The sequence below is a fragment of the Cucurbita maxima genome, unplaced genomic scaffold, assembly GCF_002738345.1.
Source record: "Cucurbita maxima cultivar Rimu unplaced genomic scaffold, Cmax_1.0 Cma_Scf00001, whole genome shotgun sequence".
Lineage (NCBI taxonomy): Eukaryota > Viridiplantae > Streptophyta > Magnoliopsida > Cucurbitales > Cucurbitaceae > Cucurbita > Cucurbita maxima.
In genome coordinates this window covers 4,938,750-4,955,666 of record NW_019272017.1, presented here as the reverse complement: position 1 = coordinate 4,955,666, position 16,917 = coordinate 4,938,750, and the positions used below count along the sequence as shown (strand labels likewise).

The following is a 16,917-nucleotide window of genomic DNA, read 5'->3' as shown; positions in this document are numbered from 1 at the left end:
AAATAAATAGATTTAAGAAACAAAATTCTTTTTTTTTTTTTTTCTTTCGGATATTACAATTGAAGCAAACAAGAATTTTAATTTTAATTCTAAAAAAAATATATCAAAATTATGAGTTATTTTAAAATTAAAAAAGTTTAATAGCAATATTATATTTTTACCTTGTTTAAATAATTATTCCAACCGTTTTATTTTATTTTAAAATTTATTTCCAGCATTCTACTAGGTTGTCTTGTCGGCACTAAAATATAATATAATGGCAAGTAGTTAAAATCGAGATTAAAAATGGGCACTCGAGACAATAAGCTATAAAAATTAAGGATTTTAATCCCATTTAAAATTGTATTGACCAGAGGAATTAAAGTTAGTCAAAATGAGAAGGAAAGTCATATACCACTAAACAATAATGTGTGAGAAAGCAAACACCAAAGTCGAAAATCCCTATGAGTCTTTACTTCTTGTATCCTATCGATTTCCACACGTACTACCGATGAGTTTCTCCTAAGTAGATTGAAAAAAAAAAGCATCTTCTCTTTCTAATTGAAACGATTTCAACCAAGACTAATAGCAAAACAATAAATTTGAAAGTTTAGATCTACAAAATCTAAAATCCGACTAATTTGAGCTCAAGCCCAGCCGAATTTGGATGAGTTTTGAGCCAATAAACTTTAAAAATATCATTGAACAAGGAATTAGTCATCAAAACAGGTTGATGATTCCTATCATCATATGAGGTGGGGCTCAGTTTTATTGTTAGATTTCATAAGAAGAATTAGAACATTGTTTTAGACCATAATAAATTAATGATCCATTATTTTTGGAAACTAATCACAACCTATGAGGCAGATGATCTCGATTCAAGACAAATCATCAACAAATGATTTCGTTTTAAAAGTAAAATTGGTCCATTTACTTTACTCGTAGATATCTATATGCATGCATGCATCTCAAGTCCCAACGAGGGAGTATTTTTAATACTTTACCTCTTTTTTCCATATAAGAAGAAAAACAAAATAAATAAACAATAATTAGCTCAACAATCAAGGATTGATTAAACTAAGACCAGCTAACTTATAGGTAACTAACTGTTTAGAAATTTCGAAAATAAAAAAAACAAAGACTTTGATGACAAAGTCAAAAGAATGAATTATAAGAAGATCCTTGTCTCCTCTGTCCCATCTACTAATTTTAGAATTCAAGTATTAATGATGGCATTTCACCTTCCAATTCCCTCTGTTTTTCTCCCCTGAAATCTTCATCCCATCCCATTTGAGGGATCAAAATCCAACCCAGAAGCCCAAACTAAACCTAATTTGAAGGGTGGTTTCCATGGTTGCCGATGATGTATCTTCATCACGTATTCTCTTGTAAATTCCTTCGTAGGTTAAACCTTCCCCACCTCTTCCCATTTTGATACCATCTTTACAGGTTTGGATACTCACAAAATATGAACCTGAGCATTGTTCTTTTCTGGATCATAGCGATCTCGATCCATATCGTTGGAGTTGTTTCTAAAACCAAAGCGCCAGATGGTATGCATATCCATTTCTTTATTCTCGTTTCGATTTCATTCTAATCCGGTTTCTTTCAATTCCATTTTATCAATTTCTTGCTTGATTCTGTGGTAACCCTAAAATTTTATTTGCTTCTTGATGGAAACAAACAAGGTACAATCTCTAAACCTATACGCACAGGAAAGAGATCCCATGAATGTGTTTGATAATAATAAATGCCTTTATCTACATGAACTGATAATAGCTCGGTTAGGACATAGGTATTAAGGCATTACCACCATTTTGCTGCAGTTTCTGCACTGAACGTGATGTACAGTAGTTTAAATTCACCATCACAATTGTCTGGTTGGGGTTCAAGTGGGGGTGACCCATGTGGCGACTCTTGGGAAGGGATCCAATGCTCAGGAACATCCGTCACTGAAATGTACTTCAAAATTTTCTCTTCTTTTTCCTTAATTAGGATGTTAATTACGTTGGATTGTTCTTGCATTAACTTCAAGGGATTCTACAGACATTTATCAGACTTTGGACTAAGTGGATCAATGGGTTACCAGCTCTCAAATTTGGTTTCTGTCACCTACTTGTGAGACCTGCTTATTATTATTCTAAACATGTTTTTTGTTAATTAAATATAATCAGTTTAAGGTAATGCATGCTCTTACTTGTGATAGTACAGTGATTTGAGCAAGAACAACCTCAATGGCGATATCCCGTATCAGCTTCCTCCTAATGCCGTTCATGTGTAAGTGTGTTTGATTTGAATTCATTGATTCGTCGTATTATACTCAATTGACGTATTTTTTTGGTATGTGTAGCGATCTTTCTGAAAACAGCTTCACTGGAAGCGTGCCTTATTCGATTTCTCAAATGGGCGATCTTAATTTTTTGTAAGTAAATTGAATGTATGTTATTCTCTTTGTCGGTGCCATGTTTTATTGGGTGTTTGTTTGTTGGCTGCAGAAATCTTGCTCATAATCAGCTTAGTAACCAATTGAGTGACATGTTTGGCAAGCTTCCTAAACTTAAAAGTCTGTAAGTGTCTCATATATCCTTCTCTATTTACCATCAATATATGAAATATTTGGACATGTCCTTCATCAATTCAATCAGTTCTCCACTTTTTTTGGCTATTTCTTTCTTTGTCTTTGGCCATATATTTTATAAGAAGTTATTACACACTCTTCATTAGAGCTTCGAAAATACATTTGGCTTTGTGTTTTGAACATACTTCTAGTCGTATCTATTCTCTGAGTAACTTCATTCTTTTATCGAGTTTTTTAGTTCAAAAATTGCTAGGTGTGGATAGAATCATTGACTTTTAAGATAGTAGTTTGTGTCTAATCTTGTGGACTATGAAACTCTCAGAGGCCACTTTTCTCTTTGTTAAAATAAATTTACCAAACAAACCCAACAATTCTTAAGATTCTATTAAAACTTGTTTCTACCTGGTCTTACTAAGGATGAAGAAGAAAAAACTAATCTAATTTGCTCTTCATTTCTGTGAGATCCCACATTGGTTGGAGAATGAAACGAAGCATTCCTTATAAAGGGTGTGGAAACCTCTCCCTAGTGGACGCGTTCTAAAACCTTGAGGGGAAGCCCAAAGAAGACAATATGTGTTAGCGGTGGGCTTGGATTGTTACAAATGGTATCAGAGCCAGACATGGGACGCTATGTCAGCAAGACGCTGGCCTCCAAAGGGGGTGGATTGTGAGATCCCACATCGGTTGGATAGAGGAACGAAACATTCCTTATAAGGGTGTGGAAACCTCACCCTATGGATGCGTTTTAAAATCTTGAGGGGAAGCCCAAACGAAGTATTCCTTATTAGGTGTGGAAATCTCTCCTAGTGGACGCGTTTTAAAACCTTGAGGAGAATCTTGAAGGGAAAGCCCAAAGAAAGCAACATCCTCTAGCAGTGGGCTTAGACTATTACAACTTCCTACCAAAAACCACCCCTAAAAGGAGCTTAATCTAGAATGTTTTCCACAAGTGTAGACTCATGATGTTTGTTCATGGGATTTCATTAGAGATCCCAATTATCAAACTATTTAAAAACTGCAAAAGATCTCAACCACAATTCAAACATTCTAGGCATGTATCTATGAAAATCATAACAAGTTTTTGATCTCCAATCTGTTCTCCATTCAATTCAAAATCATTAACAATCAAACTCAGAAAGTGACTAGAAAAATTCTTCAACTACACTTTCTAAATCTTTCATCTAGATGACATCAAACTCAGATCCAAAACCTTATAATCTTACCACTTTTACCTCCTCCTCTTGTAGGTGGACTTCAAAATATCCAAAAGCCTCCTTTGAAGAAATTGCTGATGAAATTCTTTCAAAGACTCCATTATCAACAACTCGATAAATAAGAATAAGACACCGTAATTTTTTCTCTCAATTTGTTAAGTTTCGACCCATTATTTCTTTCTTGAAGTGCCCTTTTTATATCGATTAGTAAAGACCATTAGACTGATTCGAAAGAATGTTGAAATTTGAAATTTGAAATGCAAAGAAAATAGACAAAATCGACTAACCAAAGAGGGTGTAATGTTTATTTTTACAGGGATCTCTCATACAACTCAATCTCAGGAACCTTACCTCAAAGTTTTAACAAGCTTTCAAGCCTCACCACACTGTGAGAAGCAAATTAAGATTTGTAGACCATTCTTACAGGCACATTCAAGAGAATCAATTTAATCTTTGAATTCATTTTTACAGGCACCTTCAAGAGAATCAATTTAAAGGTTCAATTAATGTTCTTGCTGACCTTCCACTTGATGATCTGTAAGTGTACCCCCTTACCGCATAAGAGATATGCATTAGATTTGAAGAGGGGTCAAGTTTTTTTGTAATGTTTTTGGTGTAGGAATGTCGCAAATAACCAATTCACCGGATGGATTCCTGCGACTCTTGAGGACATTAACAATTTGGAGTAAGTGTTGGCATTTTCCTGTTCTAATGCAATGAGGAACACTGGCTCCTCCTTCTTGTATTATTTTTCATGTTTATATTTTATCAAGAACTGTAGGAAATTCTTGGTCAACTGGGCCAGCTCCTCCTCCACCACCCGGCACAGCGGCCGCTAACAAAAAATCCAACAAAGACAAGTCGAGCAACAAATCCTCAAGCATCAGCGGCCTGGTCATAGCTGGAATAGCGATGGGGGTTTTGGTATTAATCGCCATTCTCATTGCATTGATCTCAAGAAGGTCTCCTCCTTCCCATTATCTTGATGAAGACACAAACCCACACAGATCCTTCACTCCACTTACATCCCAAGAACTCACCAAAGGTTTGCACAATGGAGATGATAGAAAATCAATAAACTCAGATACCTCTGTTGACATAAAGGCTCTTCAGAATGCTTCGAGTGGGCTTATTAGGCCTCCTCCGCCCTTTGATCCTGTGCAGGCCTTCAGTGATAGTCAGTTTGCCAGCCGTCTCAACTCCAGAAGAAGCACTTCTGTTCGTGCCATTTCTTACTCCTTGGTTGATTTGCAAGCTGCTACAGCTAATTTTTCGACTGCTCGCCTTCTTGGTGAGGGCACTATTGGACGTGTCTATAAGGCCAAGTATGGAGATGGAAAGGTAATATAAAGAAACAAGAATATCATCAAATGAGCCATATAGTTTGTTGATTTTATGAATGGTTTTGTGAATAGGTTTTAGCTGTGAAGAAGATAGATTCATCAGTTTTTGAAGGAAGAAGAAAAGAAGAATTTTCAGAAGTAGTTGCAATCATCTCAAAGCTTCGCCACACAAACCTTACAGAAGTGGTTGGTTTTTGTTCAGAACAGGGACATAACATGCTGCTTTACCAATATTTCATGAATGGTTCACTTCATGAGTTTCTACATATGTCTGATGACTTCAGTAAACCACTCACCTGGAATACTCGAGTCAGAATCGCTTTGGGGACAGCCCGAGCTCTTGAGTAAGTACTTCTAAACAAAGCAGTGCCCTCGTGAGTGTCTAATGAGTTTCTAACATATTGAGTTTGGATGGATTCTGTCTTTTAGGTACCTTCATGAAGTTTGCTCACCGTCTATAATTCACATGAATATCAAGTCCTCGAATATATTGCTCGATACCGATCTCAACCCTCGAATATCAGACTATGGTTTGGCCACTTTTTATAAGGTTCAATACTTTCCCCACACTACAAACAAAAATATTCATCATGGATATAATTCATATGGCTATCATAATGGACCATAATTAAACAATTAATTTGATTAACTTCAGAATAGAAGGGAAGTCCCTGGAGTTGGATATGATGCTCCAGAATGCAAAAAGGGTTCAAGTTATACAATGAAGAGTGACATTTACAGTGTGGGAGTGGTGATGTTGGAATTGTTGACAGGGCGGATGCCATTTGACTCGTATGTTCATTACTTTCTTCATTAAGCTTTAAATTATAAGTTTAGTCTCTAAATAGTCAAAACATAGGAACTCAACTTATGATTCGACCATGTAGCTTCTTTAACTTACGGATGATGGGTTGTTTTAGTTCGAAGGCAAGGGCGGAGCAAAGTCTAGTCTGGTGGGCTACCCCACAGCTGCACGACATAGATGCGTTGGACAAAATGGTGGATCCAGCATTGAGAGGGTTATATCCACCAAAATCAGTGTCTAGATTTGCAGATATCATTTCCCTTTGTGTTCAATCAGAGCCTGAATTTCGGCCTCCCTCGTCGGAGGTGGTGCAAGCCTTGGTAACTTTGGTTCAACGATCCAGTATGAATGTGAGAGATGATCTTGGAAGCTCCCGACGAGTGGATGATTATGACTATTAATTAATTAATTAATAATAGTCAGTTTACTCTCTTGTTCAGCTTTATACATTGCAATCTTCATTTATGTATTTCATTCATTCATTCATTCATTCAATACAAACAAGACTGACAGTTAGAGATTTATCGATTGTATTCGTGTAACGTTCCTATTTCTAGCTATCAATCAAACATTGACAACTAAATTCAAACAGAGCTTGTAGTGGGAATCATAAACTAATAAAAATTAGCAAGCTTCTCTGAAACAACCTTATTAAAGGCACAAAACATCTTGTAACATCTACATGATACAACGTTTCATGACCTCCATAGCATAAATTGTCACTTATCGAGAGGCCATTGCACTTACCTAGAAAAATGTTTAAAGAAAAGATTCTAAATGTAATCATATACCATTTATAGAAACTTCTACTCATTGGTATGCCATTACCCTAGACTTGACTATGGGCTTGTGCATGCTCATGCCGAAATTGATTGAAAGAAAAAGAACGTAAATAAAATATCATAAATGTATGTGTATGCACAATGTGAATGTGACTGGAGAAGTAATCCATGACTAAATGATCACATAATCTGAATGAAGTTCTAAATAAATCATCATATCACCTATGGTGCAGCAATAAATATATCTATATATATCTATAGATAACACCAAACAAGAGCAAAAGCTATTTAAAGTAAGCTTGGATTAAGAGGTTGATTAATCTTGAGAAACATGAGGGTTTAAAGAGTAATTGGATTGACTATTTAAACCCACAGACTTGGAGGAGAATGGTAAGAAGAACATAGAAAAGAATCCCCTTACGTTCTGGTGTCTGACCTTACTAACCAACTTCCACTAACTGCAGCTCAAATGTTAACCAAATTCGAAGGGACAAAAACCATCTTGTCCCAATTGAGATTAGGCAATCACTTAAATTTCCAAATGACAAACATGTTAAAAGCAAACCATATGATGAAATGGTATAATATGATATCCCATGCCAAGGATATGGCTACCTTCAAAATTATTTTAATAAAATGCTTCCACAGTCACAAATAAATGATATACATTTTACACTCCAAAAATTGATGAAATTATATTATAAACTGAAACAAACGGACAAACAAAATGCTTCTTGAATTAACCATATCCAGGTTTGAATAAGAGATCCAAAGATGGATGGATGTAAAACTAGAATCATGAAAAGGCAGAGCAGCTCATCTCAGAAATCCTCCAAAGCAGCAAAGATGTTAGAATTGACGTAGTCGTTATCCACCAAGCTCACCAAGTAATAGCTGATCTGTATCTGAAATAAATCGTAAACAGAAATTTGGAGGAATACTGTCAAATTCAAAATACTTGTCAACAACTGCACCATAAACATTGATTAAGATGTAATTAGGTACCAACCTCCTCGAGTAATTTTCTGGACGGGTCTCCCTCAGGGTACAGGGAAGCCCATCCCCTCGACCAAAGCTCAAATGCCTCGTCTTTCCACACGTGAAAGCTTGCAGGATCGACGACGGTTGGCTGTATGATCTCTTTGGCTGGGAAAACTCCCCATGTTACAGCATTCACATCCTTTTGGGTGATGTTGGATACCCAAACGCCTTCTTTATTCACCGCCATGTAGGTTAGAGATGGAAGAGCCCTGCACTTGTCAACAACAGCATCCAACTTTTCTTTGGAACAGAAAAACTCGATGTATGCCTTTTGATAGACGTAACCTCCTGATCCACCCCATCCTGTAAATCATTATCAATCGTCCCAACACTGGTCAGATGACTAAATAAGCATTCTGACGCCAATACCACAAATCACAGAAGTCAGAACTGAAATAGATTTAGTTTTTTAAATGTAAAGTTTAGGAAATAGGATTTAAACCATTTATTATTCTTTATACATTAACTTATTAAGTTGCTAGCCAGTCAAAGGGGAAAGACTAATATATTAATAATCAAAAATTAATTCGATGAATGCATCAATCTGAATTTACCTACAGAAGGAGAATCAGATCTTTCTCCGTTAACCGATGGTTGGCTGTTGATGGTAAGGAGACCTTTCATGTTAATTTTTCCAAGCTGTTCACTTATTATCCTTGTCTCAGCCTGAAGTCCGTCTAATTCAGACCATGGACTGCTTCTCAACTTTCCAAGGCAGTACTTCATAAATTTCTGATATGAAACAGCCAAACACATCTAAGGTTCTGCATATTGCATCATATTGATATAACAAAATTTCTTTACACTCTTGGTTAGAAGGCAGCAGTAGTACCTCATAAACATCTTCTATGCTATTCAATGGAAGAGCCCATTCCTCAAGAAGCTTCTTGTCACGTGCACGTGGGCGCATAAACTTAAGTGAAAAAAAGCAAAAATAAAACTGGTTACACTTGAATGCTTTAGAAACCATATTGAAAGTGTTGCAGCAATGTCCAAATAAAAATTGAATGAATGGAAGTTAATGTTTTCAGCTTTTTGAAGTGCTTAAAAAAGAGAGAATAAATCATCTCGCCAGCTCACGTATAGTAACAATGAAAATGAATACACAATTTACAAGCAACAATAAAAAGGAATGCACAAATTTACACGGAAAAGCCTGCCACTACTTTTCAAAAGGATTTGGTAGCTTTTTTTTTTTTTTTTTTTTACAATTAATATATGTTCCTAGAATAAGTTTCATTCCACTCAACAGAATGCTATTTTGATAATGGTGTCAGACTAATCGTACCAAGCCAAAAGTAAAAGTTACATTATGCGGAAAAAAGTTTACCAAGGATAGCTTCTTTTAATCTCTAATTCATGCAGATCCCAAGGAGTTCAATAATGAGACTACAGTCATCAAAGGGGGAATGCAAGATTCAAGTTCTAACAGGTAGTCAGCAAGAATTTATTCCGGAGGTTATAAAGGAATTTTCTCCTTACAGCTGCCTGTCTCTCTCTTTTTCTCTAGCTCCCTCTCTAGAGTGTATGCATATATATATATAAAACAAATATTATTAACATAGAACATGTATTAACAAATACCATTCACATAGAAGATGCAGTTTACAAGTACTATTGTTAATACCTGATAGTCAGTTAGTGCCCCATATGAAGGGTTCCTAGAATCAGTCCATCTACCATGAGGGTACTGATCCCAACCTATGGTCCTTGATATGTAGCTTTTAGGACGGTTTGCCCTGCAATCGTCAACTATATAGATCATCTCTATCTCAAATTTAACCAAGTGTAGAAAAATTTTATGCATTCTAAATAATTAGGGATATGTGCCAAATTTTCAAAAAAACATATCACATACCAGAAGATTGGGCGAACATCTTCATGGACACGGAAAATATTTGTTGGGCGCCTCCAAGGTAAAGATCTTGATATTTTGCTTTCTTCAATCAGACCAAGACTCTGTCATATGTTCAAATATAAATGAGTAAAAGTGCACTTGGACATGAATTAAACCCCAAAAGCACAGAATATACTACAAGCCTGAGCAAATGAAAATAAAATAATGATAACGTATGGAAAAAAAAAAAGAATAACAAAGTCTATATTATCAGAAAAAGATAACTACATCCAATCAACAAAAAAACTATCTAATGTTATATTATATGTACTATTAATTTTATCTTAAAAACTGTGCGGACGGACGAGTCATGTTCCTGTGAGTATAAGAAAAGTTTATTCAACGTTAATCAAGAAATAGGTTAGTAATAGTATCACTGTTTCCATAACTTACTTTTAACGAGACTCATTAGCAATTACATTCAGAAGTTTTCATTACAAAAATTACTTAAAAGCTTCTTTCAAGTTGACTTCAAAACGCAAATGCAGTCTCAGTAGTCCAAATAATAATGAATCAAGAATGAGAAAGGAAAGGAAGCCAAATTCTATCAAATGCAATCCGCCCCGAAAATGAGAATACATTAACAAAAAAAAACTTCAGCAATTTCCCTGGTAACAGAGCATCCACAGACAAATAACCCATAGAAACGATGGTTGGAAGTAAAACTAAGATGTTAACGGGATAATGGAATGGACCATTAGTATGGCCAATGCTGATTTCTCCATATTCAGCGTATAAAGATGTAGTGTTTTGATTCCATGAGCCAAAATCTTCTTGCACATCTCAGTTCCAAGGTGAATTCCATAAGCTTTAACAGCCTCTTCATTGTCCTTGATAGGCTCTAAGGCAGCCATGATCTCATCCGGAACCTGCAAGTTTTCAAAAGTCATACATACAGGTAAAAGAGAACCAATTTAACATTATAGATCGAATTATCTCTTTAAAGAAAAATGAAAATTTGATGATCACTGATTGTAAATTTCTAGGAATAGAGCAGGTGACCAATTAATAACGACGCATATGATTTATATCAAGGCTATTATGGATAATCTGATGAGAGAAGTATGAATTTAGAAAATACAGGAGCATATGTGATTAGACATTACAATTATCAAACAGCATCAAGGCTTGAAAGAATTTAGAAAAAAGTATGAATTTAAAGTGACCGATATTGCCAAAGAAGATGTTTGAAAGTGGCAGGCAATAGCTGGATTCTTCTAATCACAACTATCAAACAGCATCAAGACTTGAAAGTATTGTTTGCATCAACATAGAAACCATTGAGACATTTCTTCCTTAACACAAGAAATTTGAGAAAGCAGAACACAAGAATGTATGAAGAACAGTTCGAACAAAGTTAATTTACATGGAAGTATTTTTCACTCCAAGCAAATACATATGGGTCAAAGGAGATCAGTTGAAGCAGAAAGAACTCAGTACCTTCGTTTTGCAAAATTCGGTCATGCGTATGAAACCTTTGTAATTATTGATGGGCATAATACCAGGTATAATCGGACAAGTTATTCCAATTTGTCGACAATCATTAACAAACTTGAGGAAAATGTCAGTGTCATAGAAGAGTTGGGTAACAATCAGATCAGCACCAGCATCAAACTGAAAAAAACAAAAAATAAAACAAATTAGAATATAAAAGGTTACCATGTAAGAACAGCGAAACAGGGATTAAAAATTGCTTCAAGATCAGGGTCACCTTTCTCTTAAGATAAGCCAGATCGCTCTGGTAGCCTTCAAGCGTCGCCACGCCGTTGCTTCCAATCACGTCTGGATGTGCCTCTGAGAAGAAGAGAATTGAAGTAACCATTAGCATTCCGTTAGTTACAGAAAAGAAAAGCCATCTGTAAGTAGATCTGTAACTTCCGATCAAAACAAAGAGGACCTGGATATCCAGCTACAGTAATGCCAAAGTAGTCACCATATTTCTCCCTGATGTGTTTAACCTAGAAATAAGAAACGGAAACATTTAGAGAGCAGAAAATCAGAATAGAGAAAACTAACAGAGACGAAACGAATGTAGAGTACAAGATCGAGAGCACAAGCGAAGCCGCCTTCGATCTGGACGAATTTGTCCTGTCCATGGGGAGGGTCACCACGAAGCGCGAGGACATTCTGAATGCCATTGGACTTGATGGTTTGAAGAGCATGGTCAATCTTCTCAACAGGCATATTGGTGCAGGTGAGATGCATCATGGTCTCGACACAGATCATGTTCTGCATCTTGTTGGCAATGTCGAGTGTGAGATCGGCAGTGGAGCCACCGGCGCCCCAAGTAATGTCGCAGAAGGAAGGATTATGAGCCACCATACGATCCATTCTCTCGAAGAGGTTATCAACACCGTCCTCCGTCTTCGGCGGGAAGTACTCGAACGAGAACACCACTCTAGCATCATCGCCGGTGGTGGCTGCCCGGATCTTATCAATCACCTTCATCCTATCTTACCAGTTAGAGATGGGGAGCAATGCGAGCGTCTGTGTCTGCAAATCAATGGCAAAAATCAGCAATGATAAACATATGGGCAGAAGTAAAGATGGGAGGAATTGAAAATTTGAAGACTAACGAAGAGAGAAAAGCAGAAGATGGAGAGATCCAAACAGGGAGATGGGTGAAAGAGAGAGAGAGAGAGAAGGAAATCGCATCTGGGAATTTGTCTGTTTGAGCTATAAATAATATTCGAAGAGATCAGTTGTAGTCTCGGAACCCACCCACTCCAACAACCTCGGAATCGGCATCACTTAGCCGAGGAATTGAATACCAACCCCCGATTTCCCGATTTACAAATAATTTCATTAATAACGGGGTTGGAAACCATCGCTTTCCCGGACGAAGATTTGGCGGTTGTCCCCTTGATAGCCTATATAAATGGAAATGAAAATATTAATAAAATTTTCATACGAGAGAAAAATAGTATTTTTTTTCTTATAAATCCATAATATTCAGCTCAATTAACCTATATAAAATTTACAAAAATATTAAATTATAAACCTTTTAAATTGAGAGGTAATATATTCCTGATAATAAACATTTTATTATAATTTAAAACTACAATAATATTAAATTGAAACTATATCAATTAAAATTATAAACTAATAATTCTATCTTCTAATACTTTAAATTTTTATAAATGTATTAATTTATTTGGTGAGTTTGATCATTTAAAAAATCTTTAACTCATAAGTGCAACTATCTTGGATTATATATTAATTAGTTTAACAATAGGATTTTCTTGATCCTCCCTACATAATTTCTTTTGTGATCGGACAACAAAAATATCATACAATGACCGAGTCTTTAAGCTTCATGTTCATGCCTATAAAAGAGAGGCAGGTTGCACATTCATGCCCATAATAGAATTTACTGTTAAAAATGGATTCAAGAAGATATGTCTTGCTCCGCTCACATGAGAGCAAGAGATCATCCAAAGTTGGGTCCCTCTCTCTATCGGTCTCGTGCTCTCTAACTCAGTTACGAATCTCGAGTAAGAACCGGGCAAATTTAAACTTTCTATTAAGATTCCATATAAAAGTTCAAACCCCTTTAACTTTGCTTCTTCAAATGTCCCGCTAGCTAACAAAACGAGTCGTTTTTCTTTTTTCTCTTCTTCCTATATTTTTCTATAATATTTTTATAGTTTTTATTTTTTATTTTTTTTAAAAAAAAGAACAACGTTATTGAGGAAAAAATGAATTTTTTATTTTTATCAAAAATCTTACAAAGCAGTAAAAAAAAAAAAAAAATTATATAATTCATTCTTAAAAAAGAATAAAAGGTCCTCCATTTCATTAAATCTCACATTGGAAAAGTTTAAGCTTGGTTTTTTTCAAAATAAAATTAACTTGATAAATTTATTAAAATTTTAAATTTTAAATAATACTTGTATTAACATGATTTTTATTTAATTCTAAGACTTTTTTTTCATTAAAATGATAATTTTTTTGTTTATTTATTTTGGAGTAAAAATTGTTATTTATAGTTAAGCGTACGTTAATGGACAATAAATTGACAAACAACATTGCGATAAAATTTGTAAATTAAGGGGTAAAACAGAGGTTAAAAATAAAATTGACATTTTAAGTTAAAAAAAGAATAACGCGTGAAAAAAAAAATTGGAGGAACGGTTGAGGTTAGGGAGCCAGACGTTGGGCGCTGTCTCCTACCTCTACTTCGCTGTCAGTCTCCGACACAGAAAAGCAATAAAACCTCTCTCTAATATCCCTTCAACCTGTCCGCTCTCTTTCTCAACCATCTCCGCCGTCCCCGCCACCGCCATTTCCGCAACCGCCTCCTCTTCCCCTCCATTTTGTTACCTGAATCCCCAAAGCATTCATTCATTCATGCATTCAAAATGTGCAGGCTAATCAACGACGGCACTTTTCGTTCTTAATTTTGTCGATATCTAATTTGTTACTGTTTATGGGTACCCACAATTAGAAACTGGAATCTCGTTCTCATAAACTGTGAAATTACCGATATCGGCAGCTGAGATAAGTGGGGTTTTGGTTTTATTTGTTGTCTGCGATCATGACACCGAGCACCGCCGTTGGGACGGGGAACGGTGGAGGCGCAGGAGCCGAAGGTGGGCTTAAGAAGGGGCCGTGGACGGCGTCGGAAGATGCGATTCTTGTGGAATATGTGAGGAAGAACGGGGAAGGGAATTGGAACGCCGTTCAGAGAAATTCTGGACTTAACCGTTGTGGTAAAAGCTGCCGCCTCCGTTGGGCTAACCATTTACGGCCTAATTTGAAAAAGGGCGCTTTCTCCCCTGAAGAGGAGCGGCTCATTCTTCAGCTCCATGCCAAGTATGGCAACAAATGGGCCCGCATGGCTTCTCAGGTTTCCCTCGAATTTACAAATGTAGGGTATAAATCTACCCTCGTTCTCTTAATTAGCTAATGTGTAATTGATTTGTTCTGTAGCTACCGGGAAGAACAGATAACGAGATTAAGAATTACTGGAACACGAGGATTAAAAGACGGCAACGACAAGGCCTTCCGTTGTATCCACACGACATTAAGCCATTGTCGGCGCAATCACAACCTACAACACCGACAAGCCCNCTCCCGTCCCCGACGACATCGACATCAACGCCAACGACACCGACAGGCATTCCCACCTCCATGTTCCAGTTCCACAGCCTCAGTCCAAGCTCAATGCACTCCCTCTCCCCGACGCCACCCCCTCACTCTCCTCTATCTTCACCACACCAACACGAACCCCACACTTTCTCATCCTTCCCCTTCACCGCCCCAAGCTCTTTCACCTTCCACCGCCCACCACCCATCCTCGCCGCGCCGATTCGTTTCAAGCATTTTCGGGCTAACACCAATACTACCCCTGTTTTCACTCATCATCCCAGTCTCTTGACCCATTCTCCGACGCCGCCGCCGCCGCAACAGCTCTCTCATGTGGATTCTTTCCAGTTCCCCATGACTTTGGCTGCCAATTCTCCTTCTCCGTCTCCTACGTCGCACATTCTTCAAACCCACTCTGGAATGGTTATGAATAACTGTATGGGTTCTCTAAAACAGGACCTCTCTCCAACCCAATTTCACCAAATTAACGTTCCCCATACTGGGTTGAGCTTCAACGATGACAAGGTCGGCTCCGCCATGAGTTTCAGCAGCGGCGTTGGCCTGCTGGAGGATCTGTTGGAGGAAGCTCAGGTATTGGGCTGCGATGTGAACTCAAATGCTAAACTAAGTTCATCTTCTTCATGTTTGGTTTCGCCCGGTGAACAGCGGCTGTTTGATGACTTCCATAAGTTGGCTCAAGACTCCAACACTTGCTTATTTTTCAGTAAGCTCTCCCCTGCTTTCTAATTTACTTCTTTTATTTCCGTTCTAATTTTTAAATTTATTAGAAATCACTAAATTCCCTCCCAACGATCTTCATCTCGAACAAAGTATACTATACAGCCTTCCTTAAAAGCCTATTGAACCCTCGAATAGCCTTTCCTTAACTTAGGCTCGACTCCTTCTCTAGAGTTCTCGAACCACTTTTGACTACAACTTCGAGGCTCACAACTTCTTTGTTCGACATTTGAGGATTCTATTGACATAATTGAGTAAAAGACATGACTCTATACCATGTTAAGAATCACGGCTTCCCATAATGTTATGATATTATCTACTCTGAGCATAAATCCTCATCCTAAAAGCCACGTACTAATGGAAATGTATTCCACAGGCACAAAAGCAAAGGAGGATGGAGGCGACGGCGGTAGCCCAGCAGCGAGTGAGGACTGGTCGAAGCTACTGAACGCGGCCAACATGCAACTTCCACAATGGTATGACACGAACAAGGAAGATGAACAACAAATCTCGTACGGACAAACCGTTTCATCAGCTTTACCAAATCATCATCATCATCATCAAAACCAAGATGAGAACGTAGGAGAGCTGGACGTCCAACAACTGGCTGCCTTTTTCCCTGTCGCCACTGAACAAGACCAACCTCCAGTAACCAACAATTCTTCCAGCCCTTGGGATAACTTGCCTGGAATCTGCTAAAACCATTAACAAACCATTAATCAACCAATAGGATTTGATGGGGTTTTGTTTAATTTATATGTATATTGTGATTTAAAGAGGGATTGGATTGGCACATTTAATTAATTATATATATACTAAACCTGTATATAGCATTTGCCATGTCCATAAATGCAAGGTGGAGTATGTTTTGTAATATCAGTTCTTGTGGCGGCTATCCTTGGAACAACACTCTTTATTTGTTCAATTATATTCAACAAACTTCCCAACAAAAAGATGGTATCTACCCTATCTGAAACATTTCAAAAAAAAAAAAAAAAAAAAAAAAATTGAAGAATTACTCGAGAAGTAGCTCATTAAAACATTAAAGAGTTCATGATCATGAGCATGGAGTAATAGTTTGCTCTTCGAGACTTCGAGACATAGATTGTCCCTGTGAACAAGGCACAATCTGGAGTCTGATAGGAACCCGACAATCCTCTTATTGAACAAAGTCAATCATCGAGCTCGGGTAAAAAGTGAAAGCTAGTGGTGGGTGTTTGTGGGGTGGGTGAGATATATATATATATATTTTTAATATTTTATTTGTTATAATTTTTGAGTTGAGAGCCAAAGGATTAATTCACCCAAAGCTCTAGAGCTTAATTGTCTTTTGAGTGCTTTCGTTTAGGTACACCTACAACCATCACTCCAAAATTTATTCCTCATTATTTTGTACGTTGACTACAATAATTAAAATTATTTTGAGTGATGCCATTGATCTCAAGAATTTGA

General features: G+C 36.9%; 2 protein-coding genes across 6 annotated transcripts; one reads left to right on the top strand and one right to left on the bottom strand.

The window, feature by feature from the left end:
- Positions 1 to 1,177: 1,177 nt before the first annotated feature.
- LOC111487826 (protein STRUBBELIG-RECEPTOR FAMILY 5) lies at positions 1,178 to 6,445 on the top strand. 4 transcript variants are annotated; one of them, XM_023135377.1, is made up of 14 exons: positions 1,178 to 1,532; positions 1,806 to 1,938; positions 2,026 to 2,097; positions 2,191 to 2,256; positions 2,330 to 2,401; positions 2,475 to 2,546; positions 4,088 to 4,159; positions 4,243 to 4,308; positions 4,391 to 4,456; positions 4,545 to 5,112; positions 5,187 to 5,458; positions 5,544 to 5,664; positions 5,770 to 5,906; positions 6,035 to 6,445. In XM_023135377.1, exons 1-14 carry the CDS (start codon positions 1,448 to 1,450, stop codon positions 6,318 to 6,320), a joined length of 2,088 nt encoding a protein of 695 aa, XP_022991145.1. In that variant the 5' UTR covers positions 1,178 to 1,447; the 3' UTR covers positions 6,321 to 6,445. The 4 variants fall into 4 exon arrangements, with proteins under 4 accessions (XP_022991145.1, XP_022991152.1, XP_022991160.1 ...); XM_023135384.1 differs by having other exon boundaries at positions 1,178 to 1,667; XM_023135392.1 differs by having other exon boundaries at positions 1,516 to 1,532; positions 1,768 to 1,938.
- Positions 6,446 to 7,230: 785 nt separating this feature from the next.
- LOC111482941 (methylenetetrahydrofolate reductase 2-like) lies at positions 7,231 to 12,377 on the bottom strand. 2 transcript variants are annotated; one of them, XM_023128999.1, is made up of 12 exons: positions 12,361 to 12,377; positions 11,680 to 12,132; positions 11,537 to 11,597; positions 11,351 to 11,433; positions 11,080 to 11,253; positions 10,335 to 10,508; positions 9,601 to 9,701; positions 9,370 to 9,481; positions 8,575 to 8,655; positions 8,297 to 8,474; positions 7,711 to 8,045; positions 7,231 to 7,606 (listed from the first exon to the last, which is right to left on the bottom strand). In XM_023128999.1, the coding sequence occupies exons 2-12, from the start codon at positions 12,085 to 12,087 to the stop codon at positions 7,523 to 7,525; spliced, it is 1,791 nt and encodes a 596-aa protein (XP_022984767.1). In that variant the 5' UTR covers positions 12,088 to 12,132; positions 12,361 to 12,377; the 3' UTR covers positions 7,231 to 7,522. The 2 variants fall into 2 exon arrangements, with proteins under 2 accessions (XP_022984767.1, XP_022984759.1); XM_023128991.1 differs by lacking the exon at positions 12,361 to 12,377 and adding an exon at positions 12,216 to 12,354.
- Between the last annotated feature and the right edge of the window lie 4,540 nt (positions 12,378 to 16,917).